At 49.7% G+C, this 19,708-nt stretch overlaps 1 protein-coding gene across 1 annotated transcript in view; it reads left to right on the forward strand.

Annotated features, from left to right (window-relative positions):
- CDYL2 (chromodomain Y like 2) overlaps positions 1-19,198 on the forward strand; it is a 155,158-nt gene extending 135,960 nt beyond the window's left edge. Inside the window, exons 5-7 of the mRNA XM_045890692.2 lie at positions 5,511-5,721; positions 10,232-10,375; positions 13,061-19,198. Of these exons, the coding sequence (XP_045746648.1) occupies positions 5,511-5,721; positions 10,232-10,375; positions 13,061-13,219 (514 nt within the window). The 3' untranslated portion in view covers positions 13,220-19,198. The remainder of the gene's footprint in view (positions 1-5,510; positions 5,722-10,231; positions 10,376-13,060) is intronic.
- The last annotated feature ends 510 nt before the right edge of the window (positions 19,199-19,708 follow it).

The raw sequence follows: 19,708 nt of genomic DNA on the forward strand, positions 1-19,708 counted from the left end.
GTATCTTTTTCAGGACCCTGAAGGGTAGTTATTTCCCCATTACTTCTAGATTTATCAAAAGCAAGTAAGTGTTATTTCCAGCAAGGGCTGTCACTCAGCCTCCGCCCTGGGAAGGACTCAGGCTTGCTGCTGCACCTTGCCCCAAGCTCCGACAAGAGTCACAGTGTGGTAATGCCACCTGGTCTCTGGGAAAGGAACACTTCTCCATGTGGGGTCATGGAGCCTCAGGCCTCATGGGAGGAGTTTGCTGGGGCCTCCAGTCTCACTGTGCCTGGCAGCATCACATGATGCTGATTGTCATGTGGCTATGAGAGCCTTCCCCAGGATGCGGTCTCCAAGAGATGATATGGGGATGCTGTCACAGGTGGGGTTCCAAGTCCCCTCTTCGGGGTGAAGCATCCAGTGAAGTATGCTCTAAAACACATGCGTGCTTCCCGTTGCAGAATTCGTGCCCAAAGAGACACAAAAAGGCTGAATGCTGTTACTGGAAAGGGCATCGTGGTTGCACGCTGCTCCCAAGCTTCCTGGCTACAGACAGCCCTGGCTGCGTCCTCAGCAGTTTACTCTCTGCTCGGACTCAGCCATCCCTTTTAATAGCTGCCTCGTCACATGGCGAGGGGGGCAACAGGGTCCCCCCGTAAGCTTCCTTCATTTGTGGGACCATCAGAGATGGGGTGCCCATCTCTGGGGCCTGAGGAAAGCCTTGGCCATCGCCGTCATGTGGTTTCTGAACTTCAGCGGAAGCATTAGCTGGATTTCCAGGAGTCCCAGATTTGAGGAGATGCTGACTGCATTAGCTAACGTCTTGAGAAACACAGTCAGTGGGATTTAAGACATTTGCTATCTCATCAGGAAGGTGAGTTTCTCTTAGGCAGAGTAGAGGGGGTTGTAGCTGAGGGAATTCTTCCCAATGCTCAAAGGGAGTGGAAGTTCCTAATCTGTGAGCCTGCAGTGACACTGGGAGAGGGAATGGGGGATGCCCCCTAGACCAGCAGTTCACAGCCCGAACAGCACAGAGAATCCACAGGGAGCTTTTCTAAAACCCAGCTGCTTGACAACCCCAGAAGACACCGAATCAGGGAGTGTGGGGTGCGGCCAGCTCGTCTTTGGTTTTGGAAGGACCAAGGGTGGATGAGCAGCTTCACGAGGACGGATGGGGGTGTGTACAGTATGGCCCTCATAGTGAAGAGTGCCCATGGGGTCAGAAAACGCACCTTGCCCATCATCACCAAGTCCTAGGGGAGGCTCCAGCTCCACCAAATTTCGAGTGCTTCGCCCCAGCACCCACGCTCCAGAGTTTGGGACGCAAGGTGGCAGAGAAGCATTTCCCAGAGAATGTTCAGATTTCCAGAGAAGTATCATGAGTGAAGGGCACTGTCCATAAATTACTTTGGGCTATGCTGCAAGTTCTATCCCTGCTCCTGCGGATTTTCCAGGCATAGGAACATATTTGCAGTCTGAGAAGTCTCTTGTGAAAGAACTTTGTTCAAAGTCTAGCATGGCTGAAACGTACTTTGGCCACAGAACCTTATAACCTACAGACAGCCCTTGCAGTTCTCTGGGGACCTGCATGCTCTTGGCTGGGCTGACCTCCAGGATCCGGGCACGCTGCACGGCCACAGCACCCCCAGCACTGCTCCTGCCCCAACCTCATCGCTTCCTAGAAAAAACATGCACACACATGACCCAGTACGCCGTATTCACTCTGCAGATGTTTGTTGAATGAACTAGCAGATGTGAGAAGAGCTCAGATGATTCATTCAGCACAGGCTTCTGTCCAGGACCCAAACAAAGCTGTCAGCCCCGTCCTGAAAGAGAGGCTGCCCTCACCTGAACCCCTCACAGGTGATGGCATGGTCTGCCGATGAAGATGAATCAGATAACCCATGTGAAAAACTTGGATGGACCCAGCACATAGTTAGTCCTCAGGACAGGGGTAAGGAATTATTTTCATTGCTAGTACTGTTATGTCCGGCCAGAAGCTCTAGCTAAGCCTGCTCTGACCGTGGAGTGGGCTTTAAGAGCCCCCATCTGACAGCTCCAGGATGACCATCACCATGTGTATCTGGTGGTCAGAGGTCTCGTACTGGCTGACTTGGCTCTGAAACTTTGGCAGTGGGAGAGCTACACCCTGGCGCTCTGGTTAAAGGGAATAGGTAGCCAGGTCACACAGGAAAGGCCATTGGCCCCAGGTGGCATTTGTATACAGGTCATTGCTTTGGAGAGTCCTCTGGGCCTGGAGGGCGGATCACCAACCCCTGAGAATGGAGAGAGCAGCTCCCCCACCCCAGCAGGTGCACTGACTATAATACTATAAGCAGCCGTGGCCCAGGGCTCCTGTGGGCCAGGCACTGTCTCCTTCAATTCCCATATGGCCCGACGAGGACAAACCGTTGGCTTTCCGATTTGACGGGGAGGAAAATGGGATTCCAGAGAGTGAGTAACTTGTCCAAGATCTCACTACTAGTTAGGGACGACAGAGTGGAGACTTGACCCCAAGTTCTTGCTCCTTCTGCCACATCGGAGCAGCCCAACACTCAGGCAGGCAGAGAGCACAGGGCTAGGCTGAGTGGAGGAAGCTGCGGGGGCTGGAGTCAGCATGACTGATGGACTTTGATGCTGAAGAAGATGACAAGCCATCTCCCCCGCACTGTCCCGCCACCCAAGTCAGGATCAGATATCTGAGCGGCAGCATCTGTAATGCAATATCCTGTTTGCTGTCAGGCTTCTGTGTCCACTGGGCACTTGTGATAGAGATCTTCTGCTTGAGAGGAAGAGGATGGGGAGAATGGTCTGTGCATTGCATTTTCATATCCAGGACATGAGCCTGCAAGGCAGCGTGGACCGAAATAGGATGGCGTGGGGGTGCAGGGGTAGAGCTGGGCACACCCGGTCCCTTTAGCCCTCCTTGGGATGTGTGATCCCTCTGCACAGGGCTCAGGTTGGAGACTGCAGAAGGAAGGCTCTGGGCTCTGGAACAGTATGGTCCCATAAAGTCATGAGGGTGGAGATGAATTCCTCAAGGGCTGTGGTGTGGAGGTTGGAGCAGAGTGGGAGTGTCAGAGAGGCCCTCATGAGGTCCACAGTGGGGAGGCATCTTGATAGGAAGGACCCTCTTTACTGAAAGTATTCCACAATGGCTGGAGGATGGCGTATCCTCACAATGCTAGGGAGGGAATCCTGCACTTAGTGGAAGATTTGGCTTGATGGCTCCTGAATTCCTTTCCAACTTGGAGATTCAAGGTACTGGAATTGTATGAAGGGGTTTAGATGTGGAATGTTGGTCCCAAATCACTCAGACCCTGTGGTTCCAAGGATCCTGCCAAGAAACCCCACATATGGTGCAGGCTCCAAATTGCATTTGGTTAAAAAGCACATGTTAAGGCCGGTGACTGAGGCCATGAAGTTAGGAAGTCAGACCAGGAAATGGGCCACTGGAATCAGAGGAATCAGAGGGCTGTGGTGTCAGAGTGCAGCAGTGTCCTTTTGGGGGGTCAGCATTGGCTGAGAGAGCCCTGCCTTCTACTCACAAACCACTGTACAGGAGTTAGGAGATGGGCTGCCTCGAGCATGGGCAAGGATGCGTACTTAGATGACAACACGCAGGTCGTGAGACACCCCCCACCCCAGGCTTCTCACAGTGGAATCCGATCCCAGCGTATCACTGTGATGCCCACATGTTTTGGTAAGGATTGCAGGGAAATGGTAGCAGCCGTGAAGGCATAAATCAGCCAGACGTTTGTATTAGTGAAGTACTAGCTGCTGTAATGAATAAACCCTGAATATGTGTAATGGCTCAGTTGTGATAGAAATTTACTTCTTATATTTGGGAACCTAAAACGGATGCTATTGATCAGCCTGTGGCTGTCCTCCAAGTGTGACTCAAGAACCCAGACTCCTTCCATCTTGTGGCTCAGCACACGGGCTCTCCAAGGCAGCCGTGCTCTTCAAGGTGAAAGCGTTTGCAGGCTGCATGGTGAGAGGTTTCTGTGCTCGGGCCTGGAAGTGGGCTTAGGTTTCCACTCACATCCCATCAGCCAGCGTTCGGTTACGTGGCCACAGCCAACTGTGAGAGAGGTGGGGAAATGTGCTCCAACAGCAGACTCAGGAAGAGGAGTGAAGGGAAAGCAGGTGTGGCAAGCGGCGAGTGCATCCCTGCCGCGCATCTGCAGTTTTCACTCTCGTCCTGGAAGACTCCTTTATCTATCCGGCAGTTACTGAGGGTGAACTCCAGTAGGTATGGGCACCAAGCCATGCACGAGGCAGACCTGTGGGTTTCTGCAAGGAGCTGAAGAGGGAGGAAAATCCAAAACCAAGTAAGCAAGCAAATAATTAGGATAATTGCAAATTGTGATACTGGTGTTTTCCGAGAACTCTCAGAAGGCCCTTGCAGCTCATGCATTGTGAGCACGCTTGAGGGAGATAAGAGATGAGCCTGGGGGAGTAAGCAGAAGCAGACCAAGGTCATGGTCGTGAGTATGGATTTTATTCTTGTGAGTTCTTGGTAGTTTCCAGTCTTCCACCTGCGAATAATGAAGGATGCAGGCTTTACTAGACATCTTGGATCTTTCCTCCATGTCCAGATGAGTATTAACATTTTATGGATCTTAGATAGCAGCTATGGGGGAGGTGAAAAGCATTCTAGGGCAAAGAAAGTGGAGTTGGCTCTGCTTAATAGGTACAGATGCACTCTGAACTTTGGTCGATGAGGAAGGGGAGGGGGATAAAATGTCTACTAATTGCAGAGCCATGACCCCAGATGCCTCACGCCTCCAGGGGAGCTCAGTGTCCTTCCCCAGTTTTGGACGAAGCCACCATAATATATAGATCCTTGTCAGCATTCTAGAACCACCCTTGACGGGCCTGGCATCCCTTTGGATGATTCAGAATCAATCATAGGATTAAAAAAAGGTTAAATATCACCTGTGCCCACCATCTGAAGCTTGAATTCCCTGTACAGCATCGCCCAAAGTGGTCATCCAGCCAAAACTGGAATACCTCGAGTAATGAGATGTTCATACTTCCCAATGCCAGCCATTCCACCTTCAGCCAGTGCTGTTAGAACATGCTTTGTCTCCTTGCATTCAAATATGCCTCCTTGTAATGCCCTCCTTTTGGTTCTCTTTCTGGTTCTAGACCTTGATGTTCAGGTTGTCTTTCTTAGGATATTTAAAATTTGTCAATATCCAGGGAATGCTAACTGGGTGCAGTGCTGGGACAATGGGCATGACTCTGGACCCTCTGGGAAAAGTGGGACATATGGTCACCCCACAAATCTCTTTCGGAAAGTGTGCCACCGACCACCGAGTATGCCAGGCCTATGGCTGCAGCTCAGTGGGCTCGGTGTTCAGGAGAATGAGATGCTTGCCTGGCACCCAGTTCCCTCTGACCACCTGAGGGTGCTTCACAGCACCAGGGAAACTTATTTCAGCCTTGGCAGGTTAAAGGGTATCGAATAGGTCTCGGGAGGCCTGCCCACCTGTTAAAAAGGGTCTTCTCTTTTCTCCCAGGGACTTTGTGAAGGCCTTTATCCAGTTTAAGAAGCCTATCGTGGTTGCGATCAATGGGCCTGCCCTGGGCCTGGGTGCCTCCATCTTGCCCCTCTGCGACATCGTGTGGGCCAGCGAGAAGGCCTGGTTTCAGACCCCCTATGCCACCATCCGCCTCACGCCCGCTGGCTGCTCCTCATACACCTTCCCCCAGATCCTGGGCGTCGCACTGGTAAGCCCCCTCGTTCCTCGGGCAGGGTCTCTCGCTGGGATAAGTGGCTTTGGGTCCCAACAAGACCCCTTCTCTGTCCTGGATTTAGGATATGGCCCTTCAGATGAGTAAGGAGCTCAGGGGTGCCCCCGCCCTGTGGAATCTGCTGAGTATCTCTGCAGGGGAGCTGGGTTGAGGTCAGGCTGATCTCGGAGCCTTCAACCACTGGTGCCAGATGCCAGTGGCAGGTGTGGCCAAGGGTCGAGAGGTCAACAGGGACATTCACTTATCAAAGGTGTACTTTGTTCACCTAAGTTAACTTAATTCAGTTAGTTCACTTACTTAAGCACTTAACTAGTTAAAGCACATAATAGTTTAAGCTAACTAAACTAAGTTCAGTTTGCTTACCTAAGCACTTGGCCTACATTATCTCATTTATTCTTCACAACAACCTGATAAGACCATGTATTAGAGGGGACCGTGTGCTGTAACAATCCCGCAATCCTAGGGTCCAAACAGCAAAAGTTTCTTTCTCGTTCTTGCCGCAGTCCCGTGTTGATGTAGCTGTCCACACTGACTGGGGGCCCAGGCATCTTCCATCTGGTAGACCTACCTTTGCTTTCAGCTGGTGGATGTGAAGAGAGAGCCTGGAGGTTTTCCTGGGCCAGGCCTGCAAGGGGCTTCTTCACCTCCGCTCACATTTCGCAGGCCAGGATTCGGTGGTGTGGCCACACCTACCTGCAGGGGAGGCTGGGAAATGTAGTCTTGCCACGTGTCCCAGAAGCAGGAAGGGATTTGATCATCACAGGCAGTCCCACCTGGAGAACCTGCGTTATGGTCTCCATCACACAGAGGGCAAGCTTACCTGGAGAAGGTAAGGAACTCGCCATGCCACGTGTCAGCAAGCCGTCAGAGTGGTGCTGAGCGAGTGGTGGAGTCCACTGTAGGCTGCAGTCAATCCTGCACCAGCAGCCAGAGGGTAGTGTGGTCAGGGCCCACTTAGAAAGCACACACCATGGCCGGCGCTTGAGAGCCGCTAACTCAGTACATCCTCCTACAACCCGGGAAGGGAGGACAGTCATTATCTCTGCTTGACAGATTGGAGACTGAGGCTCAGAGAGGGTGAGTTGTCCAGGGTCACAAAGTGGGAGTGGCAGTCGTGGGATCGGAACACAGATTATCGGGTTTCAGAGTCTGTGCTCTTAACCAGCAGGTCATAAAGTAGGACCAACATCCAAGGAATGAGTCTGAAATTGGGGGTCTCTGAAAGACAGAACTGTCTGAAATCAATTTGCATCTCCTTGTAAGAGCTTGTCCCTCTAAGAAGGGGGGCAAGCAGATCTGGTGCGTCCTCCAGACCAGCTCTAGAAAGTCCCAGCACCCACATGTGTGGGTGTGGGCGTTCTAATATTGAAGAAGAAACCTGCCACATTCCATTGCAAGGGACACCTGTGACCTCCTGTTTGTTGAACCCAGTGGGCCCGTGGTCAGCTCTAACACTGTTTGCTCACTCTGCTGTAACAGATGCTCCTGGAAACACTTTCCTCCATCCTTGCCATTCCTGACTTCTCCTTGACCCTCCAATAATTTATCTGTTCATCTCTTACAAAGCCTTTGATGGGTCTTCTGGTTTGAGTTTGAGGTATTTGGCAAAGCTCAGAGTGTTTTAATGACCCAGCCCTTCTTGTTCCATTTCCTGTTTGGTCTCTGGCCTTGATGTTCACATCCCCCAACTCCAAAAGGTAACTCCCAGGTGACTGCAAAGGCCTGTGGGCTCAGCATACTCACCACCTGCTTTCCTGACCCAGCGGACTGAGTTCAGTGTCTTTTCCACCCTTAGGATTCCTGAGATTCTCCCTCTCCGCACCCCAGGCTGAGGTCTGTGGGTGAAACCCTCAGGTGTCAGCTTCACTCAGGGCTTTGTGGGTCCTCACTAAAGTGTTGCTGGTACTGGGATTCTGCGCGGGGATGCCCGATCATTTTGACGCTCCCTGCTGTCTCTTTGAGATTTCCATTCTGAAAAATATGTCCCCTGGTTGCATTACACTCTAAAACCACATGGGCATTCTGATGACCAAGGGCTGAGCAGGTTGTCCCAGCAAGATTCTCTAAGCTTTCACTGATCACCTCCTACTTGCCGGCCACTTTACTGGGCACTTCCCACGGGCTGGTCTCATTCACTCTTCTGAGCACCTGCAAAGGTAGGTCCTACTGCTCTCCATTTTACAGATAAACTGACGCATGGACAGTTGAGGTGAAATTCTGGCAGGTGTTGCTCCTTCTTTGCGCCCACAAACCTAAGTAAGCTTCCAGTAGGCACCAGGCATTGCCTTACCTGCTTAGAAGTACAAAGATGAGTAACAGGGGGGCTCCATCCCTGACAGTCCCATCTGTGGCCGCGGATGCATGGCTGGTGTGTTGTTGCCCTGCTCTTTCGTTATCTCATTGGATCCTCCCGAGTGGTAACTGGTACCCACTTTAGAGATGAATAAACAGGCTCAGAGAGGCAAAGAGATTTACATAGGGTCCCAGAGGAAAGCAGAAGGCAGAGCAAGGGCCTCTGATCCTGCAGCCTGTGCCTTCCTCTGCCCTGGTCCTGAAACCTTGGCCTTCCCACCTGGGGAGGTGGGAAAATTACACCAGTGGCCCTACTGCTGGACTGTGATAAGGTTCAGGGGTGCTTAGAGAAAGCTCCTGACAGGGGCACCTCCCAGGTGAGTCTGGAAGGATGGGAACCCCCCTTCTACCCCTTGAATGTGGGCTTGTCCCTCTTTGATGGTAGCATGAAACAGGAAGAACATACGAGATCGGTGGAGACCACCAGCAGCCCCACACCCACCAGCCCCACCTTGTCTATGCAGCTGGGCCAGCGGGTGGAATTGGGGAGGCCATTCGGATTCAGGGACTTGGGGTTGGGGCTGCTTGAGGTCACTCACAGTCTCACCAATGGCAGAAAAATGAGGCAGGCGGGGAGCCCAGGAAGCAAACACTTGCCCTTTTGATCTCGGCCACCGTGCTCTGCCTGAAGTCAGTGCCACTCCCGTTCCTCCCTGTCCTTTGTGGTTGCAAAGATGTGAACATTGTACAGTCTTATCTCTTTCTGTCTCTTTTATTTCAATCATTTCTGAAACTCCACGAATGTTGCTGACTGAGACATGTTCTTGCCAACCGTGTCCTGTTTGGCTGCTTCTGTAGCGTTCCTTCCTTTCATTTCTCCTTCCCGAGACCAAGGTGTTTCTAAATAAGCATAATGACAGAGATTTGTCTCCAAACCTCTAACCAAATGCATGCTGTAGGCTCATTACCAACCTGATAAATTTCTCTACTCTGGCATGAAAGATTGTCCTTTGGGTCTTCATGACCCATCAGTGACAACGAGAACAAAGGGGAAAACACACGTAGAGATCCAGCAGCTGAGAGAGCCTGGCGTTTCCACATGGATCCAAGAGCGGCTCAGCATATAGGGGCAGGCAGCTGGATGGCAGGTCAGGGAAGGGCCTGTCTGCTGCGTGAAGGAGGTGAGGGTTTATCCTGAAGGAGATAGGGACCCCATCACATGGTGGTGACCATTACACCCTAATTATCAGCTGGAGAGTCACTTGGTAAGTTTTAGTGGTGACTGCATTGTGCTATCTGTGCCTAGGACTTTATCCATCAGCCTCCTCCCAGAACACGTATAACAGCTGTGAACTACAAAGCAAAAGGAAATTCTTTGGGGAGTAGGGTGTGGAGGAAACCGCAGAAGGCGGGGAGGGAGATGGTCAGGTGGGGAGGGTGCTTTCTACCCTTTCCAACTGGGCAGAGGTATGCACAGCCCTGGGTCACTAGGAGAGATGTGTGCCTCTGCGTTGGTATGATGGTATTATTTAGGACCTTTCTGGCTGCCAGTGATGGAGACACTTTTAACTGGCTTAAAACGGGAAGAAAAGAATGCAGTGATTGCCATAACTTGCATATGCATAAGTGGAGCCTTCTTTGGGGTTGCTGGGATCCAGGAATCCCAGCTCAGTCAGGACTCTTGTTCTCCAGCCTTCCTTTCTTTGTGGTCTCACCTCTCCAAAGAGTGGGGACACAGCAGTGGGTGGCCATGGGCTCCTTGACTTTCGCATGCAACCCCATCGCCTCTAGCTGGGAAGCCTCGCGGAGAGCTTTATTACACAGGGCACATAGCTGTTCCTCTGTGGACCAGTCGTCATGGCTGGGATGTCAGCACTGAAATGTACCCAGCCTGAGGTGCTTGCTCACTCCTGTGGGCCTGCTGCCAGATGTGGGGAGGGGTGTTGGGCAGACGAACCCACAGTCGGTACGTGGCTTCCTTTGGGAATTGGAGGAAAGCTGTGGACTCTCTGCTCAGAAAGATGCACACAGACACAGATGTTTGCAGGTAGTTCCCAAAGCTTATCTGACCCCCCAGTTGATAGCCATGCCTTAGAGAACCAGGACAGTGGTGTACACGTCAAGCCCAGGCCTTGCTAACAGATGTGGGAGGCACTCTGGGCCCTCAGCCTTCCCCTGCCTTTGCTTTTTTCAGGCCAACGAGATGCTGTTCTGTGGGCGGAAGCTCACCGCCCAGGAGGCATGCAGCAGGGGCCTTGTGTCCCAGGTCTTCTGGCCAACCACCTTCAGCCAGGAGGTCATGCTGCGGGTCAAGGAGATGGCCTCCTGCAGCGCAGTGGTGAGTTCCTGTGTCTTTGTGTGCTTGTCCGTGCAACAGACCCATTTTACAGATGAGGGTCATGAGGCTGAGAGGGACTGACTTGCCATAGGTCATGCAGGGTGTATGTGTAAAGCCGTCAGTGCCTCCTCTCGGGGTCGAGAGCTTACATCCGGAGACAGACAGTCGGTATTCTTAGAGATTCTCCATCATGTCCAGCCTGAAAACCTCACAGAAGAGATTTACACCCTGGGGTAGAGCGCGTTGCCTTAAAAGAAAGTCCTAGACACACACGGGAGCACAAAACATCTGTAGTTTTCAAAGAATACGAAAAACAAAGGCACATAAGGACAAAGGGTGTTAAACCGTCCTGGAGATGAGAGAAGCCAGCACACGCCGTCCTCATATTTCATTTCTTCTACCCACCGAGTGCATGGCACGTTTAACCGTCGCCGTTTGACTCTGAGGACACATCGGAAAATAGATAAATAAATAACACCTCTGTAGAGGCGCCGGATTTTAATTAAATGTCGATTTTATCTCATAAAAGTCACTCTGAGCGCAGTATGGAAATACCCTGTTGAAAGGTGGAGTAAAGGCTGCTCCTGGAGCCACGGGGCCAGTCTAGGAAATGAGAAAGGTGATTTGGCAGAATAAGGTCGGGGTGGGGGGCGCTTCTGTCTGTGCTTCGGAGTCAGGGAGGTGCTGGGCTGGAATTTTGGGGTCAGACCCGTGAGTGTCCCTTCCTTCTCTCCGTCTGCACTGACCCCCTGCCCCCAATGTCCCGGCCGCCATGCCTCTCCCCCTCCCCCCTGCCCCAGCCGCCGAGCCTCTCCCAAGTTGCCTCATCAGCCTTGACTGGGCACCTACTGTGTGTAAGCTCCGCTCCCAGGAAACCTGACAGTGCCAGTGATGGTGAGGGAGAGGTCCGCATCATTGGTGAACGCGTATTATGGGCCCTGCCCTATGTTAATCTCTTTATGCGGATTGTCTTTTAATCTTCCTGATAACTGCTGTGACCCACTCGTCCCATTTTGCTTGGGACTTTCCTGGTTTTAGCGCTGGAATCCATGTCTCAGGAATCCCCGTGTCCTGGGCACACAGGGATGGTTGATGAGCCTAGGATCAGCTGCACGGAGAAGCACGTAGACATTCTAAGCAGAGGAAGCGGTTTGAGTGAGGGCACACGAGTGCGAAAACCCCCATGGAGTTCAGGCAGCGGCTTATTGTGGTGGAAGCAGGTTCGCGGGGTGAGTGAGGGACAATAAGGTTGAAAAGGAAGGTGGAAGAAAGGCCTCAAAGTTCCATGAAGGAGTCTGGTCATGGGCAGTTAGAGGTACAGAGGCAAGCAAGCTGTTGAAGAAATACTGCAAGGAAATCTCTCCTCTCTCCAGTTGTGAATTCAGGAGCTTTGGGGGTGAGTTGCTCGAGAAAGGACTCTGCTCTGGGACCTGGGAGCTGGGGTTCTTCAGGGGAGCTCTTGTGAGGCGGGAGGCGGCCTTGGTCCGCCGGCCCCTTCTCACTCCCCTTAGCCTCCAGCCCGGGCCGAGTAGGAAGATCCCAGCTTCCTTCCAGCCTGCTTGAGCAAGAAAGCCCTTGTCCTGCTTTTTCTCTTTGAAAGTACTTGGGAAAGTGTGAAGCGAAGCCTTGACATCAGCAGAGGAGGGCGGAGGCCGGTGGAAGGACGAAGGATGCTCGGGTGCCTCAGTCCCCCGCGGTGTCTGTGCTTGGCCCGCCCCGGTCAGCCGGGCGTCTTCAGGCCACATGCGCTGGGCAGCTCGGGCGCCTTTACTCCGCTGGGCTCAGGTCCTCCGTCATAATGTGGAGGTAAAATCACTACCTCTTTCTGGAGTTAGCATGAGGACGAAATGAGAGAAAGCAGGGAAAGTACTTCTCACATCTACTTCTAACAGCGTTGCTATTAGGATTGTGAGCAGTACAATTGCTGTCACTCACGACCGTGATGATTTTCCCTGTTACCACCATTGTCGCTACCGTAGTCCTAATATCGCGGTCGTTCTTGCGTTGCTGCCATAACCCTGTGGCATCCACATGGCCACGACCGTCCTCACTGTGGCATTACTAACACTCCCACTGTTGCTGCTGTAATACTCTAGGGTTATTACTGTTGTCCTCGCTGTTACTAGGCATCCCTACAGTTACCGCAGCTGGTATTACTCATTACTGCAACGATCGCTAGTTCTCTTGCCGTGGCTCTTCCTACTAAGCCTAAACAAGAGACACTGCTGCTGGGGTGAGCCCGCTGCATACTCTGACAGCCCTCAGCTCGTTCTCTTACTCTGTGACGCCAGCCGTCCTTACGGTAGGCGTTGTTGTCACGTGGGCGCAGATAATCAGAACGAAGCATGCGAGGTGAGAGCGGTGTTTCCCAAACTTTTTCATGACACCCATAGAAAATGATACTGAGCGTATGTCACCCTTGGGTCAAGGACAAAGCTCTCGTGGTCGGGGGTCACACAGGCCCCACTGCGCCATCCCAGGGACTGAGGGCTCAACACCTTGGCGCGCCTGGAGCCCATTCCTGGCATTGCTGGGGACACGGGGCCTGGGAAGTTCTGGACAACAGCAGGCAGTCTCCTCTGGCTTTGGACATCGGAAGGTTAACTGGTGCCTCCTAGGCCAAGTACGTTCTTCTGGAGCAGAGTCCCTGGGGCCGGCTAACGAGGCTTATGCGTTTCCCTTCAGGTGTTAGAAGAGTCGAAATGCCTCGTTCGGAGCTTCCTGAAGTCCGTGCTTGAAGATGTGAATGAGAAAGAATGCCTCATGCTCAAGCAGCTCTGGAGCTCCTCCAAGGGCCTGGATTCCCTGTTCAGCTACCTGCAGGACAAAATTTACGAAGTCTGAAGAGCCCCAGCCCAACTGCCCCAGCGCTCGAGGGCACCTGACTTCCATCTTTGCCCTGTGCTTCAGAAATCCGAGCACGGTGTGCGCCGGCTAAGGCGTTTGTCAAGGTGTCTCTCTTGTGTCCATTTTCTCCTGTCCTTTGGTTGCTCCGCATTGGTTTGATTTTGTATAACAGATGGGAAACGCAGCATACTTGGCTTCCCCCGGGTCCCCCCACCCCCACCCCCGTCCCTCCACTGGCCAGAGAGGTATCGAGGGCTATATCTTCCCAGGCCTCTGCCAGGTACTGTTGGTCGTCTCCCCACTCGCTGAAATGCACCATCCCGGTCCAGGAGGGGGAAGGCCAGTTTTCCCCATCCTTCTGACTCAGGCTGTGTCTACACAGTGCCTCTGCTTTGGAGACGTGGCTGTATGGCTCTCTCCGGTTAAGTGCAGATCCGGTGACAGGGGACAATCAATCTTAGGGAATTTCCAGACCGCTGAGCAAAACAGTTGTGTAGAGCCAGCCTCAGTCTTCTCTCTGATGCAAATCTGTGTGACTTTTAGGGCTTGGTCTTAAAACCCAATTGAGTGATTTGCAAACCCAGATATTGTACGTTTAGGAATGTTTTGTTAAATATATATTTTTAAAACAATGTAAGTGAAAATTCTGATAATTTATGTGTATTATATGTAAAGCTAGTTTTACAAAAACATGAACTACTAGGAGATTTTTTTCTTTAATCAAACTTATTTAATTTATTTATTTTTGTTTATATATTATGATATCTGTCGTTGACACAGATATTATTTTCATACTGCCCTGGACCAAATCCCGTACAAGGTTCATGCTGTTTGGTGCATTCTAGCAATGAACCACGCAGAAATAAAATTCGGAGAGATGTAAATGGAAGGATCCCCGTGGATAAAAGGAATAGCTCTGCACCAGATCCTCTTCATGTAAAACGGTTCTCAGCTGTAATAATTGAGTACCTGCTCTTAGGAGAAATTATGGGAGAGTTTTCTCTTCACTCTGCTGCCTTGAAGGAGATAAAGGGGCCTCCAGCCTGAATGGTACTGAGACATACCCACTCCCTAATTCGTGATGTCAGGAAGAGCTAATAGGCCCTGCCTAGGGATTGCATATTGTCTAGAGTGAGCCCTTTGTCTTTGGGGCAAATGACTGAACTTGGATTTCAGAGTCCATTTCTTCCATGTGGACAGCGTTGTCTGGTTTTGGCCTTCCAGGGGAGGTGGGCGAAGAGCTCCCACTCTGTTGAGCTGTCAGTTGGTCTGAATCATTTCGTGTCTAGAAGCGCAGACGATCTTGTTGCTAGTTGTTTACTTACATCAGGGTGAGATAACCAGGGATGAGGCCTCCTGTGCCAGGGTCCCTGGGCTGCCTGCCCACATCTGCATTTAGACCATCACCCCAAAGTCCATGGATCAGCTGAAGAGAAGGGGCGGGACTTGGTTTGGGTTTGGGTTGACGAAGAGAAAGGTAGACCTCGGGTTTGGAGCAGTGAAATGACAGGAGCATGTTCTGCATGAGGCGTCACCCTTCTGTGGGTCAGTTAGGTTATCGGAGTGGTGGGATTGTTCCATATCCATCACAGCCCATGAGTATTCTCAGAGACCTCCTTGCCTCCCTCCTCTTCTCTTTCCCTCTGTGGTCGCCAGCCTGTCTTGGCCCTTGTTGGAGACAGTGAGTGGACCAGGGAGTGCTGGGAGCATGGTGGAGGGAGGGGAGGCTGGCTGAGAACAGGGAGGCTGTTGCCACAGTTTTCTGTCTGCCTTGCGTTTCAAGAGTGGGTTGAGTGTCTGCACTAAGGCTCGAGACATGGTCCTGTAGATAGTGAATGTGAAGTTCATCTGGATGCGATCCCCAAGATGGCCTTGGTTCTCTCTATAGAAAGCCCCTCTCCTTACTATCCTTCCCCATTGGAAGGATCTCTGATGATAGGGTAAGAATGTGAAACTGTTACTAGGGTAGAATTTCTGCTGTTAATTTGTAGGTTCTGGGTATAAGAGGAGGTGTTTTGAAAGACGGTCTGTATTTTGGTTGTTTCTACACAGTCAGTTCAAGGAGGATGTTCCACAAATTGGGCCAAAGTAGGTTAAATCTGCTTGCTGCAGGGTAGACTGCATCGCTGAATTCTCCACTTTCTGGATAGTTGTTTTGATAATATGGAGATGAAATCCAGGTAACTTTTAGCAAACTGACCTGGGATGGAAAATGCCAGATCTGTGCATGTGTCTGGGTTTACCCTAAGAGCTTTCTCAAGACAGGGGGCTCAGGTTTTCACTTTTTATCTTTGGTCACAGCGCCTTCTCTCCATCCATAGGATCGCTTCTCCCCTCTCTTCACCCTGCTTTGCCTCCACCCCCACCCTCTGTCCCTTCCCAGAGCCTGGGCAGGTCTTTGAGGAGCTGCCTGGTCTTGGCAGCCCAAGCCCAGAATTCACCTTGGAGTTGGAAGAACCGCCGTGGGTGGCAAGTGAGGGTACTTCTTCAGTCGAGGAACCTTGTAGGTAACGCACTCTTTGCCGTCCCGCAAGCCCCACGTTAGACTTCCCCTCCCCGCTCCGCTCCAGCCTCAGGTGATTAGCACCCAGCGTCCTGTAATGGGACCACTGGAGTTAGCAGCCCCATTCCAAGAGGACTCTGCAAACTTTGCCAAGGTGGTCAGAGCTGCTCATCATTTGGAAACCACACAAGACTGCTGATGTACCCACGTGTCCCTTCCTGCTTTTAAATAATGTCTGTGGGCAAAAACCATTAAGAATTACCCTCTAAGAATGGAATTGGCTAGCTCTGAGAAGGTAGTAGAGAATTGATTTAAAATGTTATACTTGTTTGGTGTAGATTAAACTAGGAAATGTTCTCTCTGAAGCATGATAATATGTTTCTTCCATATGAAGTTTAGTATGAGGATGGGAAAATAATGATTAAAATGGACTCTGATCAATGCAGAGATCAATTTAGCTCCAAATATCCACATTTTAAAAAAAGCCTTGACTGAATGCTGAATTGCATTTCCCATTAATTGTTGGCTTAAAAGATTTTGTAAACTTTTTTTAATTTGAAATTGAGTCACATTCATGCAATTTTCCAATCTAGTTTCTGTGGAAATTTTTTAAAGAGAAACAAATAGAAACATCTTCAAATCTTCCTAAGTGAATATTTAAAATGCAGAATTGCTTCTCTTCTGTGTTTCTGTATTCAGACACTTAGATCTGTTGTACATATTAGTTTAGACACTCTCACTAATATACACAGTATTTAAGACTCAAATGAGATTTCATAAGTATTTTATTTTATTCTCTGTAAATGGTTTTGTATAATCTTTAAAAATCTACACTTTGCCTTTGTAGATATTTAAGGGAAACCATTTGGGGGTTGTCTTGCATGTATATTTTTGTTGTAGATAAGTGTTGCTCAGTTATTTCTGCAAATTTTGGTTGAAATGCTTACAGACTTTAATACAGTATATATTTTCAGAATATAAACTTTTATATTTCTGTGGTAAGTTAGGATATGCGTTTTAGGCAATCTTTTCCATTAACATCACTTGTTCTTTCAAAAAATAGCATACTGGTTTGGTGCCAATGGTTTTATTTTTTTCATTAGAATCTACTGCTCTTATATTTTTGGAGAGCAGGTTAATTTTCTTTTTCTCAGAGTAATTGAGTTTGAAGTATAATTTGAAAATGTACTGAATTTGTGGATAAGCCTTACCATTAGGATCAGTAAATTTTGCAACCTTTGCAACTACATATGTAGTTTAGGACCTCCCCGTAAAGTCTCACTGTGCGGCAGTTGATGGAGTCTGTGAACAGAGCCTTAAGCTTGTTGCAAAAAAAAAAAAAAAAAAAAAAAAAAAAAAGGGTAATACGGGTTGTTGTTTCTTCCAAGCAACGTAAGCCATGTTGATGGACTCAACGCAGTCCGAAAGTCATGGCTAATGTGAAGAGTTTGGTTGAGCTGATGGCAGCAGGAGCCAGACAGGCAGCTTGGTGATTGCCTTTGGCCATACGAATGGACCAAGGATAGGTTTTATGGAGCCTCCTTCGCACTATTCACATGGTTTAGACATGGTCACAGGGAGGGCTGCTGGTCCATCATTTGTTCTGAACAAATGGCATTTCCTACTCCTGACCTTGGTGGTTGACCCCAGGTCCCTCGTGGATGACCTGGCACCATCCAGCCCGGCTGAGGTCAGCACTCCTTGAGAGGTGTTAACAAAGTTTACATGTGAGTCTTACTGTGTAGACAATCTGAAGTCCATTTCACTTACATAATCAGCATTCCCATGTGTCCTGAGTGTCTTATTAATGAACTATGTGTGTGAAGCCATACTTAAAACTGAGTTTAGCAGGGCAAAGGCAAACTAGATTAAGAGCATCACATCAGCTGAGGCCAGTCACCCAGGGCTGTTTTAGTGGAGTCTAAGTCATGGAGCTCATTGGTGGTGCATCCACTGTGTCTGGGATCTAATAAAACCATCTGGAGTTTGGACTTAAATTTTTTCTAAATTTTTTCTAATTTTTTCTAAAATTTTTTCCTTTCGGTTGGCCACACTTCCCTAGCTACCAACTGATTCTCCTTACTAAGGCTTTAAAGATGACTGGAGACCAGGGCTCTCGTATGGCTAAACGTCAGGTTATTGAGTGCATCTCTAGTAAGCATTTATAAGGTCTATCATCAAGATGGAGATTTGCTTCCCGTGTTTGCAGTGTGTGCGCAGTCCAAAGAACAGATGTCGGATCTGAAGCCTCACCTGGTGTCTATCCGGGTTGACCATGCCTCATTGGCCCAGCACCTGACCTGATGCTGGAGCTCGCTCATTCAGGGGACTCTGGGAAGTTTGAAGGGTGTAGAGTGTTCCATCTGGTATTAAACTTGTCCCTGTGCCATTAGTCCCAGCTGGAAGTTATTTGCTGGTGTCCACATTGACAGGATTGTGAAAATACTGCCTTTCATAAAACTTAAGGACCAAAGAATTCCATTAATCCAACAAAGCACGTGTTTCATAGACTGTGGGCACATCCAGACAGAGGTGTGCACGCTTTATGGCACAGAGAAGCTGCTCGCTTCCACCGACCTGGCTGGCCATGCGGAGGGATTTGTTATCACCTTGAGAAGGCTCTGAAAGATGAGTTTCTCAGATTGAAACTCGCTGTCTCAGGTGGGTGTTTCTGCTGTGCAGTCCCAGCCCTTATCCATATCATAAAAGGTGGAGGTCTGGCATTCTTCCAGATGATCTCACCAGTGTAGACTGTTCCATCTGAGTAGGAACTTCCAGCGTGAGTTTTTAAAAATGTGTCTACACTGAGCAGCATCTTGAAGTTGCTAAATTTCCACCTCCTTTTGTTCTTCATTGACCCATTCCAATTCCTGTTTGGCACGAGAAGAATTTCCCTCAATTCTCACACCAAGGGATGCTCCATTTTTCATTCATGATGAAGTCACCAATCCATTAACTGGTTGAGAAATGATTGATGCTGAAGAAGTGGCATTCTAGTGGTAAGGCTTATTACCAAACTTCTGATAATGAAGCAGGCGACCAAAAACTTATCCAGCCCACCCTAGGAGTGTGTGGATTTGATCCTGGGTGTCACACACACACCAAAATCCAAGGAGACCTTTGCAAATTAGGCTACTTGTTTTATTTTGCCAGGTTATCATGGGAGAGTCTTTAACTAGTTCTGAATATTTGTAAGTATGAGTACTTCATAGAATTATAAAAGCAGGTACAGCTGACCCTTTCTCACTGCGTTGTAAATATTTCCTGAGACTGGGTGCAGTACTGAGGGATAATAATCTTCTGACTTATCAAATGCTGACTGTCTAGAGCAAATTGTACACTCTCTTTGTGAATGGTCCTGTAACGTGTATGAACACATTTCTGGGTGCCTTAGAAGTTGTATTTTTCATGTGTGCTAATACGCAGTATTTATACATTGTGAGAAGCTGCTTTGAATAAAAAGGTTGAAACTTCGTCTGCATTTGCTTGTGTACATGAAACTCACAAACCTGTGGTTTCTCAATAGAGAAGGGGTTGAGACACCTGATGCCTCTAGGTGGTGTCTGGGTTCCTGACTTGAGGCTTCAGTGATTCAGGCCGGTAGCCACTGGGCAACAACAGCATGACCCCAGAGGACTGTAGAATGGGGGGGCCCAGGGATTATTTTTCAGGGGGGTTGATATCAGCATTCGTCCCTTCCCTGGTACAGGTGGAAGGTTACTTGCACAGGGCTCACTCCTCACCAAAGATAAACCCCCATAGAGCTTGACCTTGCATGACCCCAGCTGCCGTACGTGGCTTACCACAATATTTGTCACTGTGGAATTGTGTAAAATCCTTTCACACACACGATCTTGTTGCTTCGATCATCACAACATGGCTCTTAGGAGAGGGACGCTGAGGGGGTGACCGCTGACCTCCAAGGCCTGGCTCCAGCGACATTGCAGGGAAGGAGCTTTTTCAGAGTTCGTGGCAACAGAATC

This window comes from Mirounga angustirostris, unplaced genomic scaffold, assembly GCF_029215605.1.
Source record: "Mirounga angustirostris isolate CCGP_5_RB_7025 unplaced genomic scaffold, mMirAng1.0.hap1 SCAF_16, whole genome shotgun sequence".
NCBI classification, from domain to species: Eukaryota; Metazoa; Chordata; class Mammalia; order Carnivora; family Phocidae; genus Mirounga; species Mirounga angustirostris.